The 16,434-nt window shown below is 41.1% G+C and overlaps 5 protein-coding genes across 8 annotated transcripts; 2 read left to right on the top strand and 3 right to left on the bottom strand.

The window, feature by feature from the left end:
• Positions 1–1,528: 1,528 nt before the first annotated feature.
• Positions 1,529–4,705, bottom strand: LOC113139052 (uncharacterized). Of its 3 annotated transcripts, XM_026322003.1 has the most exons (8): positions 4,403–4,705; positions 4,140–4,306; positions 3,943–4,013; positions 3,686–3,859; positions 3,508–3,605; positions 3,368–3,430; positions 3,120–3,281; positions 1,529–2,494 (listed from the first exon to the last, which is right to left on the bottom strand). In XM_026322003.1, the coding sequence occupies exons 1-7, from the start codon at positions 4,418–4,420 to the stop codon at positions 3,138–3,140; spliced, it is 735 nt and encodes a 244-aa protein (XP_026177788.1). In that variant the 5' UTR covers positions 4,421–4,705; the 3' UTR covers positions 1,529–2,494; positions 3,120–3,137. The 3 variants fall into 3 exon arrangements, with proteins under 3 accessions (XP_026177788.1, XP_026177787.1, XP_026177790.1); XM_026322002.1 differs by having other exon boundaries at positions 1,529–3,281; XM_026322005.1 differs by lacking the exon at positions 3,120–3,281.
• An 826-nt stretch (positions 4,706–5,531) lies between these two features.
• On the bottom strand, positions 5,532–6,928 carry cox6a1 (cytochrome c oxidase subunit 6A1). The gene is made up of 3 exons (XM_026321745.1): positions 6,780–6,928; positions 5,942–6,084; positions 5,532–5,841 (listed from the first exon to the last, which is right to left on the bottom strand). The coding sequence occupies exons 1-3, from the start codon at positions 6,922–6,924 to the stop codon at positions 5,755–5,757; spliced, it is 375 nt and encodes a 124-aa protein (XP_026177530.1). The 5' UTR covers positions 6,925–6,928; the 3' UTR covers positions 5,532–5,754.
• A 1,080-nt stretch (positions 6,929–8,008) lies between these two features.
• On the top strand, positions 8,009–10,001 carry LOC113138854 (C-type lectin domain family 4 member E-like). Of its 2 annotated transcripts, XM_026321667.2 has the most exons (8): positions 8,009–8,074; positions 8,560–8,644; positions 8,724–8,807; positions 8,896–8,982; positions 9,080–9,130; positions 9,213–9,352; positions 9,521–9,636; positions 9,733–10,001. In XM_026321667.2, the coding sequence occupies exons 2-8, from the start codon at positions 8,566–8,568 to the stop codon at positions 9,884–9,886; spliced, it is 711 nt and encodes a 236-aa protein (XP_026177452.1). In that variant the 5' UTR covers positions 8,009–8,074; positions 8,560–8,565; the 3' UTR covers positions 9,887–10,001. The 2 variants fall into 2 exon arrangements, with proteins under 2 accessions (XP_026177452.1, XP_026177453.1); XM_026321668.2 differs by lacking the exon at positions 8,009–8,074 and having other exon boundaries at positions 8,478–8,644.
• Positions 10,002–10,520: 519 nt separating this feature from the next.
• Positions 10,521–15,406, bottom strand: prkab1b (protein kinase, AMP-activated, beta 1 non-catalytic subunit, b). The gene is made up of 8 exons (XM_026321666.2): positions 15,059–15,406; positions 14,739–14,887; positions 14,322–14,491; positions 14,151–14,244; positions 13,944–14,058; positions 13,483–13,616; positions 13,299–13,367; positions 10,521–12,999 (listed from the first exon to the last, which is right to left on the bottom strand). The coding sequence occupies exons 2-8, from the start codon at positions 14,883–14,885 to the stop codon at positions 12,922–12,924; spliced, it is 807 nt and encodes a 268-aa protein (XP_026177451.1). The 5' UTR covers positions 14,886–14,887; positions 15,059–15,406; the 3' UTR covers positions 10,521–12,921.
• Positions 11,089–12,423, top strand: pla2g1b (phospholipase A2, group IB (pancreas)). The gene is made up of 4 exons (XM_026321669.2): positions 11,089–11,137; positions 11,261–11,417; positions 11,517–11,644; positions 12,185–12,423. Exons 1-4 carry the CDS (start codon positions 11,089–11,091, stop codon positions 12,307–12,309), a joined length of 459 nt encoding a protein of 152 aa, XP_026177454.1. The 3' UTR covers positions 12,310–12,423.
• Positions 15,407–16,434: the final 1,028 nt, after the last annotated feature.

The raw sequence follows: 16,434 nt of genomic DNA, 5'->3' as shown, positions 1-16,434 counted from the left end.
GGACTACTTTGATATTGTACATATGTGACCTACAGCAACTGAGTAGGTTACACTAATAATGTTATATTATTGTCATCATTGTTGTTGATTGTATTAGTAGTAATAGCAGTAGTTTTAATGTGTTATTGTTACATTTCTAACATACTATTTGATAAGTTTATTCATCTTTAATCAAATTGTATTTATAAAGCACATTTATGTATGTATTATATGTCCTATATGTGTACATATGTCTTAGTTGTTACATGTTATTATTACCTGCCTAGGGACTATTGATGCAAATTAGCATTTTAGCTGTATTCCGGCATGTTTACATCTTAATACAGATGTACATTAATGTGCACTATCCCTATTAAATAAATAAATAAATAAAAGTCAACAAAGTTGGCCAAAGTGCTGCACAATTTCTGTACAGTTTCTCTGCAACATCTGGAACTGTTTCATCCTCATCCATTTCAACTGCAGGGGCTGACAGTGCAGTAAATATAAATTCTGAATATGATTTTTTTTTTTAATGTAGCCTATGTGGATACTGACTGTGATCATCTCTGCAATATAAAGTCTTTTGTTCGTATGAGTTTAAAGGTCCCGAGTCTTTATCCTTCAAATTCAACTATAAGTGAATATTCTGTGATCAATAGCTGTAAACAAATAAAATGTAATCAAATATAATATGTTGTCATAATTATGGACATCCCGGGCTTCTCATATCGTCTGCATTAAATAAATACAAATGAACGCTGATTATAACAGGCACGACAAGCACAGCACAACCATGCACTGCGATATTAAAAGGCAACATACGGTGTATAAACGAGGCTTCAGTGTAAGAGCCTTCCCCTGCAGCCATCATGGATCCTGCTCTCTGTGCTGGATTGTGGATGTCTGTCTGGTGGTGGACGCGCACAGCCCTTTCAGCCAATGGCTGCATAAAGCTCGACCGAACTGGAGCCAGCTGCTTTGCGAATATGTCGCATCTGTTCACAAGTCAGAGCTCGAGTACAAATGTACGTATTTAGACCCTAAATCCGCCTGTTGTGTCCCCGACAAGCCCCTGTCCACTCCGCCATTTTGCATTTGCCCAAACCTCAGTGTCCGTGCGTGAGTGCGGAGCCGCCCAGACCTGTGTGACAGTCACCTGCTGCAGCCGAGACACGCACGAACCGAGAAGTGGGCACCGTGGATGGGATTCACTTCATGTTTACATTTCCTCAGCCTAATGCCTGCAATAAGAACCTCACTCCACATGAAACGGCCTTTATTTACAGTATTTTCTAAAACCGATCAGAATTCACCTTTAACCAAAATCATCATTTTCACAGGCCACTGGTGTTATACTGAACAAAGTGCACAGCATCTCGATTCACATCTCAAAAACCTCTGCATTATAGTGCATGCAAATATAAATAACAAAAAACGTCAATCACATTAATTCATCCATGCATTTAAATAGACATAATTAGAAGCAATATCAAACTAATAAATAGGACAAAGGGCTGTTTTTTTAAAATAACTCAGAAGTGAAAAGAAGCTTTCGGTGTGACAGTAAAATGAAACAGCTTTAAGTGCATTTGAGTTTAATTCATTTCTTTGCAGAAAAGTGGAACAGAAAGGCAAAGCTGATCAGAGCATGTGGCACCTGCAAACATAACAAACTGAATTCATTTGCAAATGAACGTTAAACATTAACAGTGTCTATCAGCATTTAAATAGATTATAATTATTATTATAGGGAGACCTTCCACAGTGGAAATTATATGATTTACAGCAATAGCATCATTTCTAATGCAGGATATATAAAGCATATGCTGCTGGTGGTGGAAATCAGTTTCAAGTTCATTTTTGTTATTCTTCACATTAGTTATAAATTCCACATTTTATTACAAGTATTAAAGCTGAGTGACATGTGGTCTGTGTCTATAGACAAGACAACCACAAAGGTCTTGACTAGCCTGACCTCAGTACAACTGAGCATGTGCTTCATTTGCTGAAGAGCACACTCAAAGACAAAAGCCTCTAAAATTAGAAGTGAGGATGGCAGAAGTGCAGACCTGACGGAGCCTCAGCAGGGTAATTACTAACGGTCTGACCACAAAATATTTGCACCCAAATATGAAATTACTTTCTTTAAGTGTTATAACCAGTTATTTTCTCCTGAAATGTAGAGATAGGTATCAAAAAAGAGAAAATAATAAATTATTCATCTTGATGTCCTGTCAAATACACACTGCTGAGTGTACAGTGCAATACTGCGATAACACTAAAGGCTCTGATGAACTGTAGGAAATTTAATCAACCTAGTAGCAGAACAGCAAATTCCGCAAACTATGTGTGTGTTTGGTGAAGGCAACATGAGTTTACCTGATAGATGATGTGACTGAAGCAATTTCTTACAACAGAACAGTTGTTTTGTGGGTAATGGTTTCTTCCTTCAGGGCTGCCTGCAGAAGATCACTTCATGTCCTTTGTAATCTCTGATCAGTTACTGAAACAACTGGAAAAATGTTGTGAAAATTAAACACAGCTAATGCTTGTGCATGGTCACAAGCACTTACCCATCTGTTTTCAATGCAAGGACGGGTAAATTGTGATTTTCTGCTTTTCTTTCTATTCCTCCTAACTCCTGCTGCATCTGTGTTTCAGCTTATTGTTCCATAGCTTAATGATGTTTATAACTTCTCTCACCTTTATGAAGTCTCACAGTCTGGTTTTTAACATGTTCACGTCCTGACATTAAAATAAGCTATCTGGCCATGTTGCATTAGATACAACCCAGGCCAAAGCTGAGATCACTGTTGTGTTCACAGGTTAATTTATGATTAATTAGCCTTAAGTAGAAATCACTGCTAAAACCAATCACTGCATTTTTTTTGCAATGAGGTTTTACTTTGGGGCCTACATTTTCAATGTAGTCTATCTAACCAGTTTATTTTTAAATTATACATGAGATTATATGTCCTACATTTCAGCTTTAACACAATACAATTATTGCAAGATGACTAATTACCATTTTTGTGATATTGCACAGGGCTGTACTTGAGTAGCCTACAGTAAGTGTTAACTACTCATCTATCTCAATATTGCTTTAATATGTTACAATAGTATGATAAAAAATACACCTGGATTTCTTTACATAGTCATATCAGCTGCTTATCAAGTAATAAGATTTCTTTTTCCAACTTCCTCATTTTAAGTGCTCTGTATGCCATCTGTTGGTCACGGTTCTCTATCTCCTTTTTGAGGTAACTGCAGTAAAGGGCCCGAATGTCCTCTGTCTGTTTCTGTAAGAGAAATGAAACAACATATGTGCTCATATTCTTCTTATTGTTGTACCCATAGCCCACTACTGATGAACCATGAGCCTCACCTCTGCACATCTGTCATCAGCCGTAGCACATGCCCTCTCCTGCAAGCTGCTGCTGTGTACATCCTACAAAAATAACCAAGTCCCGATGTCAGTTATTCAAAAACCAAAGCTTAAAAACATACATGTTCAGAGGCACTTACCCTTTCGAAATGTGTATCACTGACATCTGTTTCGTCACTGCTCAAGCTCTCTGGTTCTGTCTTTGTTACAGGCAGGAGGAGCACAGGGTGGCCTGACACTGTAGCGGCGGGGCCAACATTAAATTAAGCTATGTGGTCAATTCCAGATGGGCTTTTATGAAAGACGAACTTCACCTACCACTAATGAAAGAACTATCAGACCCAGTCAGTGGCTCAATACAGGCACCCCCAGGGAGGACCTCCACCCTCAGCCTGCTGTCTTTGTGCTGCAGCACATCCTCCTCGGCGGAGGTCAGCGACGGTGTTGCTGACCCCTCTTCATTCCTCATCACCTCGGCCCTTCTTCTTCTTGCTGCATGAGGACAGACGAGAAACGTAAAACACTGTCCTGGACGTTATATCCCTGGAAATACAGACTTGCAGTAACAAGGGTACCTGTTTGCACTATATTTTTATGTTTGACTTTGACTTGCTGCCACGTCCTTTTGTAGCCACTGTCCGACACCCTGGAAAATCATGAAAAATAAGACAATTTTTATGTGTCAGTAAAGCTGATATTACTCATTAGCTCACTTGACTTATAATAGTAAAGTTCAATTAGAATATGATTTTTTTTTAATAAGTCCTCTTACTCATTTATTTTATTAGCAATTCTCTGCCAGGCTTCCTCTCTCAGTTTAGAGGCGCTGGTAGTGTTGGATTTGGCTGTGAGTATTTCTCTTTCTTCTTCATACAACTTCAGAATGAGCTCCTGCTCCTTAGAGCTGAAAAAATGAGCCCTCTCGTGTTTTTTCATCATCTATAAAGCACAGAAGGAGAAGAACTGTAAACATATATTCGTGAGAGTAAAGAAAAGTTGTCTCTGTGCAGTTTATTATGAGCGGCGTCTCCTCACCTGTGTGTTTGTGTTCATGAACTGTGATCCGGGTCTCGGCGAGCGACTGATCTCCCCTTTATGGCGGAGCGGGTGCGCGCAGTTATCCGAGATGTTTGAATGCTAGATTTACTAATCAAATCGTCACTCGCGGTCATGAAACGCAATAAACCCGAGTTTAATCAAAGCGACAGCTACTTGCGGCATGCCTCACAATTTAAATGACTGTCCAAACGGCGGCACCGAGGAAAAGATAGCCGGTGTCATGAAGCTAGGTATCGAGGAGCTTTGTTAACCCCGGATTTTCTAATTCGGCTTAAGGCGCGTTCATGTGACAGAGGTGGAGTCTGTAACAAAGCCAGTCACGTGTGACAGGTCGAGAGCATCAGAAATAAATAATGTCGCACATGGGACTTTGGTGCAGCTAAAAATACTGTGTACAATAAAACATAATAACACTGCCCTATGATGAATAAAGTCCACTTAAGAGTACTGTATCTTTAATGCTTGGTCTGCTGTCACATTTCAAAGGGGTCAAGCAGGCTGGGTTAGGTTTAGGCCTGCTGCATGTGTTGTTGCACAGCACAAGTGCAAATAAAATTAACAATGGCTTCCGTTCAGCTGCTTCAGACTCAGGGTCATGGTGTTGTGCATGCTGGCTCTCTGGGACAGTTACAGTGAACTGAACCATCGTTAATGTCTTATCACTAACACCTGCCAAATCAATATCTGATGCTGAAAAGGCCCATTGTGCTGTATTCTTAGCTTAGGAAGCATTTATAGCCTGGGGAGTGTCAAAGTGGGACAAGCATTATTCACAGAGAAGCACTGTGAAATAATCTGGAAGAACACACTACTTATAGTGAGGGATGTTGCTAACTTGTACGACAGCAGAAAAACCATTTTGCCAGGAGACACAGAGTAGGAAAGACAAAGGCAATACTAGAATCATAAGCAATGTCTCCAGTATAAGCCAGTGTGTCAGGATGAGCCATCAGGCACAATATCATGAGTCTGAAACAGAAACCAATGCTCACTCATGCTCGTGTTTCTTCTACTGCTGTCTCTTGTGAAAAAGAAGCTATTTGTATAAATAACCACAGAACCATGATCAAACTCCATAACATCAACACAATAAATGAAATATGAGTTGAGGTAATAATAGTTATTTTATTTATGTGAATTCGGTTTAAGCTGACATTTTGTTTAATGGTCCAGAGCCAAGGTACTGTTGGTTCGGGTGCCCCATGTTGAGAGCACGGAGGTAAACACAACAAAGATGGAAAAGTAGACTGGGAATGGGAGTGTGGTCCAGTAACAAATTATGAGGGAAGACTGGTCCCTGTGTCGGTGATGAGGTCTGGAGTGAGGGTTTACTCGTGGCCCTCATAGCCATCGGGCAATGCATTCACATGTGAGTTGTGGAAAAGGCTTTTGTTGCCATCTCCCCAAGGAAAACGCTGTAAGAATGTAAAATAAACCACATTATTAAATCTAAACATTCACAAGAGTGGCACTTTAGATGGCAATATGAATTATTTATGTTGCACAAAGACCGACCTTTGTCCGAATACGAAGGTGGGGATAAGGGACGAATTCTGGCTGCTCGTGGCCATGGTGCTGGCTTTTCAGGAACGTGTTCAACATGCACACCCCAACACCAGGCAGGGCAACCAGGAAAGTCAGTAGCTTCCATGTCTTGGCTAGAAGATAAGGACAATGGATAGTTTAATAAACAAAAACATTATACATCCGAACAATACCCGGGGACGTAAGGACTCTACATACTATATTCAATTAAGTTCCTTTACACTGTTATGAATCTGCACCATGGTACGTTTGGTTTGAAGCCTTAATGCCACTAGTCTGCTCCTGACTAAACTCTAATGTAGGAGAGCAGCTGATATGCAGAAAATCATTCGAGCTCCCATATAAAACGTGGACTAATCTACACAAACAGCAGCAGACCTGGAAACGCTGGTCTGGCTGTAAAAAGACTAAGGTCGATGCAGACCGTTAAAGAGGTCCCAGACTGAGCCTCTCACTGCCCAGTTAAACCAGTAAAAGGCAGCAGACTGGTTTAATTCCTCTTAAAGCCGAAAACAGACGATGACAGACGAGTAAAGCAGTTCATGACAATGCTGTTGCTCTAACCTTAAAAGTACCAAAGTGAAATGTAGTGTCGCCAAGGCTTCCTGAGCGACAGTACCGACACTTATCGGAACGACAGGCTGAAACCACGACGTATAAAGTTAGAACCATAATTATTTCAGGCTGCTCAATAAGGTGAAGCTAACAGCTCAGCTAACGCTAGCTCAGCAAGGTCACTGTCAAAACGTAACGTTGTCGTCGTTACACTAAACTCAGCCGGTGACTTTAAACCGGAGACGACTACTACCTGACTGCTCCCCGTGTCCAGCAGCAGCTGCAGAGAGCTGACGCCGCACCTGGGTCAAAACAGACCTCAACAACAGAGGGGACAAACGACCAACAGCCGCCATTTTCCAACCTTTCTGAGATACGCTAAAACCGGAAGACGTCATCGATAAATACATGTGAGGTCACAACTGGACAGCGCTCCCCCAGCGGCGGCGCGGAGAACTGACGTTGAGTTTCAGCAAATAAGAAAAAAGGAAAATACAAAATAAAATCGATTGTTGCAACAAGAGCTGCATTTAAAATATTGTGCAGAAGTACTAACACAAATTATATTTAAAACCCTTCTTTTTAAAACTAATACAAAGCACATCGGTTCCTGCAAATAAACCATTAAGGATATTTTATATCTAGTATATACTAAAAAGGTGGAGCTAGTCTAAACCTGTTAATGTTGCCTGTAGCTTGATTCATGTTAGAACAGCTAATAACTCGTAGACATCTAAAAGGTGATAATTAGTCACTGCTTATAAGGGGTCACAAGTACAAGGTAAATGTATTTAATTACATTCTAACACTGCACTGATAAATAACTTCAAAAATATATCCATTATGAATATCTATTGTACTGTGTTTAAAAGTTATATATCATGTAAAGTTTCAAATGATAGTAACTATTTACAGGAAAATAAATGACAACTACAAGGTAAGTTAGAAAATAAACTGACGAGATGTAACAAATATATTAACTGCCCAAGTTAAGCAGTAAAGCTTTGAAGCATCTGTTTCTAATCACCACTGGCTTTCCTAAACTTGATGTTAGCACAAGAGTCATAAGATGACTCTTGGGGGCTAAATGTGATTAGTTTTGAAAATCAGTACTAGGCTTTTTCGCTTAATAGTCAAGAATTGCAGTTCGGTTTAAAACCTCGATCTAAAAATAGAAAAGTTACATACATACATACTTTATAGATGCACTCTGTAAGTGGTCACAGGAGAACCACTGTTTATGTTAAATCCTTACTATTAAAATAGACTTGACAGTTCAAAGGTGAGGAGCAATATGTTTTCACTCACAGACATGCATAGTGGCAACTCAAACCTGCAGTATGGATGAAAGCAAAATAAATGTATGGTGGACAGCTCACATCATAACTCACTGTTTCTGCTTAGGGAACACCCTGACTATTAATGATTTAATAATTAAGGTCCACTAGAAAACATGTCCTGTCATTAAAATTCAGAAGGGGAGGACTTTCTCTTATCTCCTGGTCAGAGTCCAAACAAAGAAATTTAGGGATATTCTGGCTGATACAGGTGAGTCATAAATCTTCACATTATTAGCAGAGTTTCTGTTCTTCAAATGTCTTAGCATCCTTTTCAGCATTTAGAGAATTTCATAACTCTATAGAAATATGTATTATTTACTGTCATGTGTCTAATGAAAACATTTATTAATAATTGAAGCGTTAAGATATCAATGAAGGCAATGCATTAATGGTGTAATTTAAATTTAGTAAGGTATTCAGTAAAATTTGCTGCATATCTTTGAAAATGTTTAGTTCGTAACAGCAGAAGTCTCTTTACTGAGCTATTAATATTTAACATATTTGACCTGAAAACACCTGACCTCTTTTTTGCCACCACACACTGAAAATCTCAGTTTGTCCGAGGACTGAATATTTGGATTAAGTTTAAGCTTTTCCAAACTGCAAATGACAATATTACAGTCAGAGAGAATAATATACTACACTAACAGTGATGACGAAACCTTTAATTCAAATGAATCTGATTTCTTTCAGTAACTAATGGAATCTCAGTATCACCAATTTGGATCATCGGATACCAGCTCCAGTCCTGGAGTGCACAACATAACCACACAACCAGGTAAAACATGTACAGGTCGTTTGATTTTGATTCATTTTTTGAGATGTCAACTTACACTGGTCTGACAATGTTTTAACAGGCATGAAGAGGATAGTGGCTTTTGTGCTGTACAGCATCCTGGTGCTGCTGCTGTTAATTCTGTTGATGGTCATGGGAATAAAATGTACGACTTTAAACAGATGGCACTGGTTCATTATTACTGGTATATGATAGTCGTCCTAATATTGTCTTACAAATATCTTATTTTAAAGTCCCACAGTTAAGCAAAGAAATCAGTGATGTCAAACTCCAGCTTGAGAGAATCAGCGCTGGAGGAAAACCATCATCATCCAGTTCAAGTAAAATTACAAAACTCTTTTGAGCTCTGGATAAAATGATGCAGCTGTACAACTGATGCCATCTATATAACTTTTTTTGTGGCTTTCCAAACTAAAGGCGCAATGACTGTGCAGGATGTCTACTTTCAGAAACTTGTCCCAGTTAGAGGTAAAAACTGAATAATATCAATTCAACCAGAATCCAGTGTTTTTCCCAGTCAGAGTGTCTGACTTGTTTTGAACATGTACAGGAACATGTAGAGAAGGTTGGGCGTCGTTTCAGAGAAGCTGCTACCTGCTGTCCACCACCGCTGTGACCTGGAGAAAAGCAGAGGAGCAGTGCCAGGGACATGGAGGACACCTGCTGGTTCTGAACACTGTGGAGGAGCTGGTGAGGTTTAAGTTTACTCCAGTTTGTATCTGTACTGTTTCAGTGGATCTACAGTATGAACTGACTATGAGTGTACATTGGCCACTGATAAGGAGGACGCACACAGAGCATAACACCCCTCAAAACCATCATACGATTAGTAATCATCTGTTGCTTTTTTATTTCTAGGACTATATTTCAAAAATTGTTGAACTTAGATTCAACTACTGGATTGGACTTGTGGAGAGAGAGCATGAGGGACACTGGAGTTGGGTGGACGGAACTGACTTTAATTCAACCCCAATGTAAGAAAACCTTGAAAATCCAAACAACCACAAAGACAAACACATGTTTACAAAGGGACATATTTATCTTTCCTGCTTCACCTGTTCTGTGTTCAGTTTCTGGGATCAAGGTCAGCCTGATGACTGGGACTACAGAGAGAACGGAGAGGACTGCGGGCAGCTGCATGCCTCTCAAAGACGCAAACGCAAGTTGTGGAATGATGCGGACTGTAACTTGCAATACCAGTACATCTGTGAAGTCAAGGCATGACAGACAGTTGCTGACACCTCAACACCATGACCCGCCTGACAAGTTGGAAAAAATGGGTCAACACTCAAAATATGTTTTGGATCTCATATTATATCTAATGGAGCAGAGCACAGAAAAGGACCAACACCTTTCTGTAAAGCTTTTCTTAGACAATAAAACCATTATAAATGCTGCTTTTCTAATTTTCTGTCCCTTAGTATTACAGTTTGTAGATTTTTCTGTGACATTGTTGCACTTACTCAACAGGTGACAGTGATGTGTATTTCGGTGTAGGGATGATACATTGCATCTGTGTGGTTCTGGTTGTGGAACTTACAGCATCTTCACCTCTTATACAAATATTGTGGTATTTTTGTGATGTGGCACCAGGCACTGTGTCCTTATATGCCACCATCGTCTAACGCAAAGTCATGGGAACCCTGGTCAAGTATCAAGTTATTTACACAGCTGTGTGTAAATAACGGTTACTTTAAATTCAGCTTCTGTCTGAAGAGACAAACCATGAAGCAAACTGAGCACAGACAGAACAGACAGATCACTGCACTGAATTTACCTGAAGGCTTCAGCAGCCACTGAAGCATGAAGGAATGATTACATTAACCAGAGCTGTTAATAAGACTACTCAACACATATCAAGGGGTCTTTATGCTTTTAGTAATGTAAACATTTTTTAAACTTTTCATCATTGATTTCTATGATATGAACATGAAACTCACACCATGGCACAATAAAATCAAAAAACAAATAAAAAAAAAAAAACCTACTGATGTTGAGACATAAAACTGAGAAAACCTCATGAATTCTTGAGACTGACCAAGACATTTGGCATTTAATGTATAAGGGGAGGCAATGAATCGGCACGTCATGGCCTTTGGCACAAGTCTTCAATGAGGCAGATTTTAGTTTTCATGCTCTTAAGTCAGTCTGCCTCAGAGCAGCTGGCAGTATTAATGTTTTCCAAATGAAACCTGCACCCTACATCTTCAGCCTGGCTTCTGACTAGAACATTTTAGGGCATGGTTTTTCCCGTTTTCTTCACTTATTGTTTTAATGTTTTAAAATGTTTATTCCCTTCTTAATATATTTCATGCAACTCTTCATTTGAAGTTCCCACCCCCTTGTTTCCCTCTTATCTCGTCCTCCCTCACCTCCTGTTCTATAAAAGCACACTGCACCAAAATTTCAGCTTCTTGACTGCAGTCATGAATCTGACAGCTCGTCTGCTGCTGCTGCTGCTGCTGCCTTTCACAGGTAAGACCATACAAACATGTGTCAAGCCTTTACAGTAACCTTTATTCTAAAAGGTGTGTCTGTATATTTCATTAGGATACTGCTAAGATTATTAGCTATTTGCCTGCCTCTCATCTTTTTCAGCTTGTAAGGCCAGTAGCTCTCTGCTGCCAAAGGCCTTGTGGCAGTTTGGGCAGATGATCCAGTGTGTCCAGCCTGGTGTTAGCCCTCTAGACTACAATGATTACGGCTGCTGGTGTGGCGTGGGGGGGAGGGGAACCCCTCGGGATGAAGTGGACATGTATGGAGCAGTTTCCCGATCATACTTTTGAAAACAATAAATGGAAAAAACTGTGACTTTCTCAAATACTGTGTATTCCCTTCCCACCTGTATGCCTAGGTGCTGTAAAGTTCATGACAAATGCTACGAAACAAGCAGAAAGACTCCTGGATGCACAGCCATTGTTGACCTTCCCTACGTCCTGGTTTATGATTCCACCTGCTCAAATCAACAAGTGGCCTGCTCAGGTACGAATTGGGCCAGGGACAAACTAAAGGTGTTTTGACAGACTCCTGCAGGTATTAAAATTGATGCTGGTTGCAGCCCCTTTAAATCTTGTCAAATCCAAGTATCCACACTGGGAATGTTCTGTGATGACACATACAGTAGGTTCATTTTCTTATTCCGGTTTTGGTAAGAAATAAACTTCAACCTGCCTCCACCAAAATAAAATCCTGTATTTATCTCTGGTTGTGAAGTGTTGGTCATGGCACACAGAGCTACAGGTAGCTAAGGGAAAGAAAAACTTTTTCTTCTATTTTTCACAATTGTACAAACTCTCAGTCATTTCTGCCTGTACAGTATTCACTGAATAACAGACTTATACAAGGCTGTTATCAGTAGACTGGTCTATAGCTACAGTCTGTTTAAACAGCTATGAAACCCACACTACAAACAAATACATTTAGAGCACACAACCAGGCTATTTGGAGGCAGCGTGTGCTTTACATTTTGCCGTTACTGAGCAGCAGGTATTCTCTCATTTCCTTAACTCTGTCTCTTTCTAGCTACTAACAACAAGTGCCAGGCTGCTGTGTGTGAGTGTGACCGGGTGGCAGCTCACTGCTTTGCACAGGCCACATACAACCCTGAAAACAAGAACCTGGATCCCAAAGTCCACTGTGCCAGCTGAGTTATACAATCCCCCGACAAAAATGCACAAGCAAATGTCAGAAAATGTATTTCATCTTCATCACTGTTAAATGTCACTCAGACATTTAAAATAAAGACAAAATTTAAAACATGAGGCTCATGTTGCCTTCCACTTGAATTTCACCCTCTAAGTGACCTCATGTCTGTTTGCTCATAAACACAGGGCTTATGTAGCAGAGCTCCCAGCTGTGTTTATCTCACCAAGATACTTTTATTGACTGTTTTTCCCCCATTCAGTTTTGTCACCTAAATGTGGAAACTTACATTTGCATCGTCTTTTATCAGTGAATCTACTGAGGCTTTGTTTTGAGGTGACAGTCTCTTGGGTTCTATGTAGTATGTACACTGATTATAAAGAAGGAGGCCTATAGGTTGTAGTTATGGCTGGAGGAAAAAAAAGCACCAACATTGTGCAGCAACTAAAATATGTAAAATATGAGATTACAGGATGGTTCAATAAGAGCTTTGACAAAAGTCAGGAAAACTCTTAGGTCCAGTTTCAACAACAATCCAAATGTCAGCTGTTTGCAACACCAGCTGAATAAAAACAAAAAACATGTTAATTCAAAATACAGGGCTGGATCATGTGGTTCTATATTGGCTTGTACAGAAGCGTGGTCACATACTTCTTTTTGTACCGGTGTGTTGCACTGAGAACCATCACCCCATCCTAAAACACAAAAAGGGTATTTAGATGCAAATGAGGGTTGTAGAAGAAGCAGAAATGTCCTGGTGCTGTGTTACATTCAAGATAATATAGTTTAGAACAACACCACTGAACATTTATGCCCTTTCACACAGCACAAGTCATACATGTCTCTCCTCCAGCAATTGATGGCGCATGCATGAGATGTTGCACATAATGTTTATGGTAACCAGTGAGACGCATACATCCCACAGTCTGACGCCATCATTTCTAATTTAATCAGCAACTTATAAAAGCAAATATGTCATAGGAACATTTGTTACCTTGATGGAGAGGGCATACAGGTGATTGAGCATCACATGGTTGGGCTCTGGAAGCAATGTCGGGTCACACTGGAGAAGATTTAAACAGAGAGGTGACTTCAACTAAAATGTGTCCTGTTGCATTGTATGTTGCGGTGCAGGACAGTAAGACATGCACAAATCCCTACATCAAGCCCGTACTTACAGAGACACCCGTGTCCTTGTTGAGCAGCACCTGCAGCAGGTGGGGGGGTAAGATAGGAGGATTTTTCAGCTTGTCTTCTGACTTGGTAACATACGCGTCCTGCTGGTAGGGGCCAGGAGGGGAACTGGACAAGTCTGGAGAAGAATGATTGTGTAAGACAATTTTAACACAGCCTCATATTAAAAGAATTAGGATCCTCAAGGTGCATGTTTTAGAAAATGTCGCTGATGAATATAGCCCACATGAAAAGTGAAAGTCACTTTGTGGCCAAGTATGGTGACCCAAACTCTGCATTAAACCCATCCAAGGTGAACACACACATCGTGAACACACACCCAGAGCAGTGGGCAGCCATTGCTGCAGCGCCCAGGGAGCAGTTGGGGGTTCAGTACCTTGCTCAAGGGTCTCACCTGATCAGACACTGAATATGCTGATTATTAAATGAAGACAGGTGCCAGTACCTGAGACGTCCGCAGAATCCTGGGAGTCAATCCTGAGGGCATCGAAGACTTCAAAGTCTGTTCGCTTTACTTGGATGACATTATTGACTGTTCCAGTTTTAGACGTCGTCACAGCCTGAGTAAAGAGAAACGTAATATAGACGCTTGTGTGTTTTTACCAAGAAGAGAAATCAGGGTATTACCCTGAAACTTTAAGTCTTCACTCACCCCGGTAGGATCCAAGGTCCACTGACCGTCGACACAAAACTTATACTGGTGTTCTCCCTCGGGCAGGTCCACTATAGCCACAAAGTTTTTCTGACTGGGTTTGATGGACAATCACGTGTTACATTTTTACCAACAAACTCAGTTCAAGCATGTGGGATCTTGAGAACGTACCTCCTGTTAAGAGGGATTTTGGTGGCCCAGTTGTTAAAAGAGCCGGACACAAAGACGTCTTTGGCGACCCCGGACCAGCGGAACACGGTTGGTCTAGCCTGTGATGGATTTTTGTTGTTACTCTCCAGGTCGTGCTGCCAGGCCAGAAATTCCTGTAATTCCTGTGGAGCCTGGATAACATGATGTCAACATATTGCCATGTTAATGAAAGTAGGTCTATCCTGTCCCAGTGTTCCTCACCACAACACCTTCATTTTAAATTGTTGCATTGATTTAAGAATGAATGAGCAACAAGACGCAGGACATTAGTGTGATTGTTATGTTGTAATGGAAATAAGTAGAAAACAGTTCGTAAGTCATTAAAGGCTGTTTTCTTTACACACAGCCCACAGTGTGGGACACCAGCACTTATTCTACCTTTGGCTCTTCTCTCTGGAAAAGATCTGCGTCCTCTGTGCTGTCCATCAGGATGTTGGGACGTGTCTCTTTCACTCCCTGCTGTCCATCTCGGTATGACCTGTCCCCCTGACCCCCGGTGGACCTGTCGCTGCTGCTGTTCCCCATCTCTGCAAGACACACATCAGCAGCTAGTCCGCATCTGATCCTGCCCTGGGACACTCAGGGGCCTCTCTACATGTGGCCTCCTGGAAAACCTCACTCCACCAACGAAACTGGGATTACTGGGCTCATTTCGGTAACAAGCGAGAATACACAATTTACACAAAGCCAATACTCACCGAAATGTCCTGGTCGTCTGAAGAGCAAGTCGCTGCTCTAACGTGCATTAGTTTGTGGCTTTAAAAACGTCCGACGGACCCGATCGCTGTTTGTTTCCGTCTTTGACCTGGAGAAGTTTTCCTCACTCGGATTAAGGAGCGGACATGAGGCGGAGCAGGTTCAGGGTCCAGCGGTTTCACCTCAGACTGTCTGCACCCTTTTCCTACCGTCCTTTCTTTCCTAACGCCATCTGCTCTGCTGTACTTTGTGCCTTTTCGCCATTTAGTGGAAACTTCAGTGTGTGTGTGTGTGTGTGTGTGTGTGTGTGTGTGTGCAGCGTAGAAAACACACCTCTTCCGCCTCCTGTCCTCACACTGTAGGCGTCAGGTCTAACCCGTGAGCACGTTGATGATATTCACTGATTAACTCGGGGCCTGTCTGCAAATGTACTTTTCTACAACAGTCTTTGGTTAGAAAATAGGATTTTCCAGCTATCAGCTATCAGTCAGTGGTTTTCAACGTCGGGGACGCGGTTCCCCCAAGCGGCCGCACAGTAAAATTAGGGGTCCTTAAATGTGACTTTTATTGCTGTGAATGTGATGAAAACAGGTCTTCAAACATAAATCAATCCGGAAAGGGAAAATTGCTACACAGATAATAACCTTTAATTGCTGAGGACACATTTGTCCATGTTAAGGTGGCATATTTTAAAATATATCTTTTATTTTTAAATGTATCTTCTATTTTAAATGTGTCTTTCAATAGAATAAAACTACACAGTTACACAGTTTTACAGGCATTTTTGGCCAGTCTTGTGTTTTCGAATGGGTTTTTGACTGGCCTATCCTAAGCCTTTAAAGATTCCTGCAGCTCAGCAAAACACAAGCGTCTTTGTGCCATATCTGATTTCTTCATATCTGAGCCATTCTCACAGCTATTTGGTTTCAGGTACTTCAGATATTTAAACCTTGTACATGGTCAAAATAAAAGTCAGACGCAGTCATCGGTTCTTTAGAGTAGGGAAAAGTCCCCTTTTCCACTGATGGTTGGAGCACACTGCAGTGCACATAATCACATTTTCAACCAGACTGGCCCTTCTAGAGAAAACCAGCAGTGCATTAGTTTTTAATAACCTCCCCTCCACTTCCTCCCTCTCCTCAAGAGGTCACCTCACATGTCGTAGAGGAAAAAGATAGCAAACAACTAAATCTAGATCACCAGTACAAAGAAAACCAGCAGCACAGTACTGATGGGTCATACAGGGCAGAAACTGGTGAACATGGTGAGGTCCTCGGAGGGACGGGATCCCTGGAGCCCTGTGTCCGCCATGAAGGCCCTGTGTCCGGCCAGAGCTACTGTCCAGCGAGAGGTTGGAGTTCATGAGGCAGAGAGACAA

This window comes from Mastacembelus armatus, chromosome 9 (assembly GCF_900324485.2).
Source record: "Mastacembelus armatus chromosome 9, fMasArm1.2, whole genome shotgun sequence".
In the NCBI taxonomy this organism is placed as follows: Eukaryota; Metazoa; Chordata; class Actinopteri; order Synbranchiformes; family Mastacembelidae; genus Mastacembelus; species Mastacembelus armatus.
Note: the sequence above shows the minus strand (reverse complement) of the source record. Positions and strands in the feature narration are given on the sequence as shown.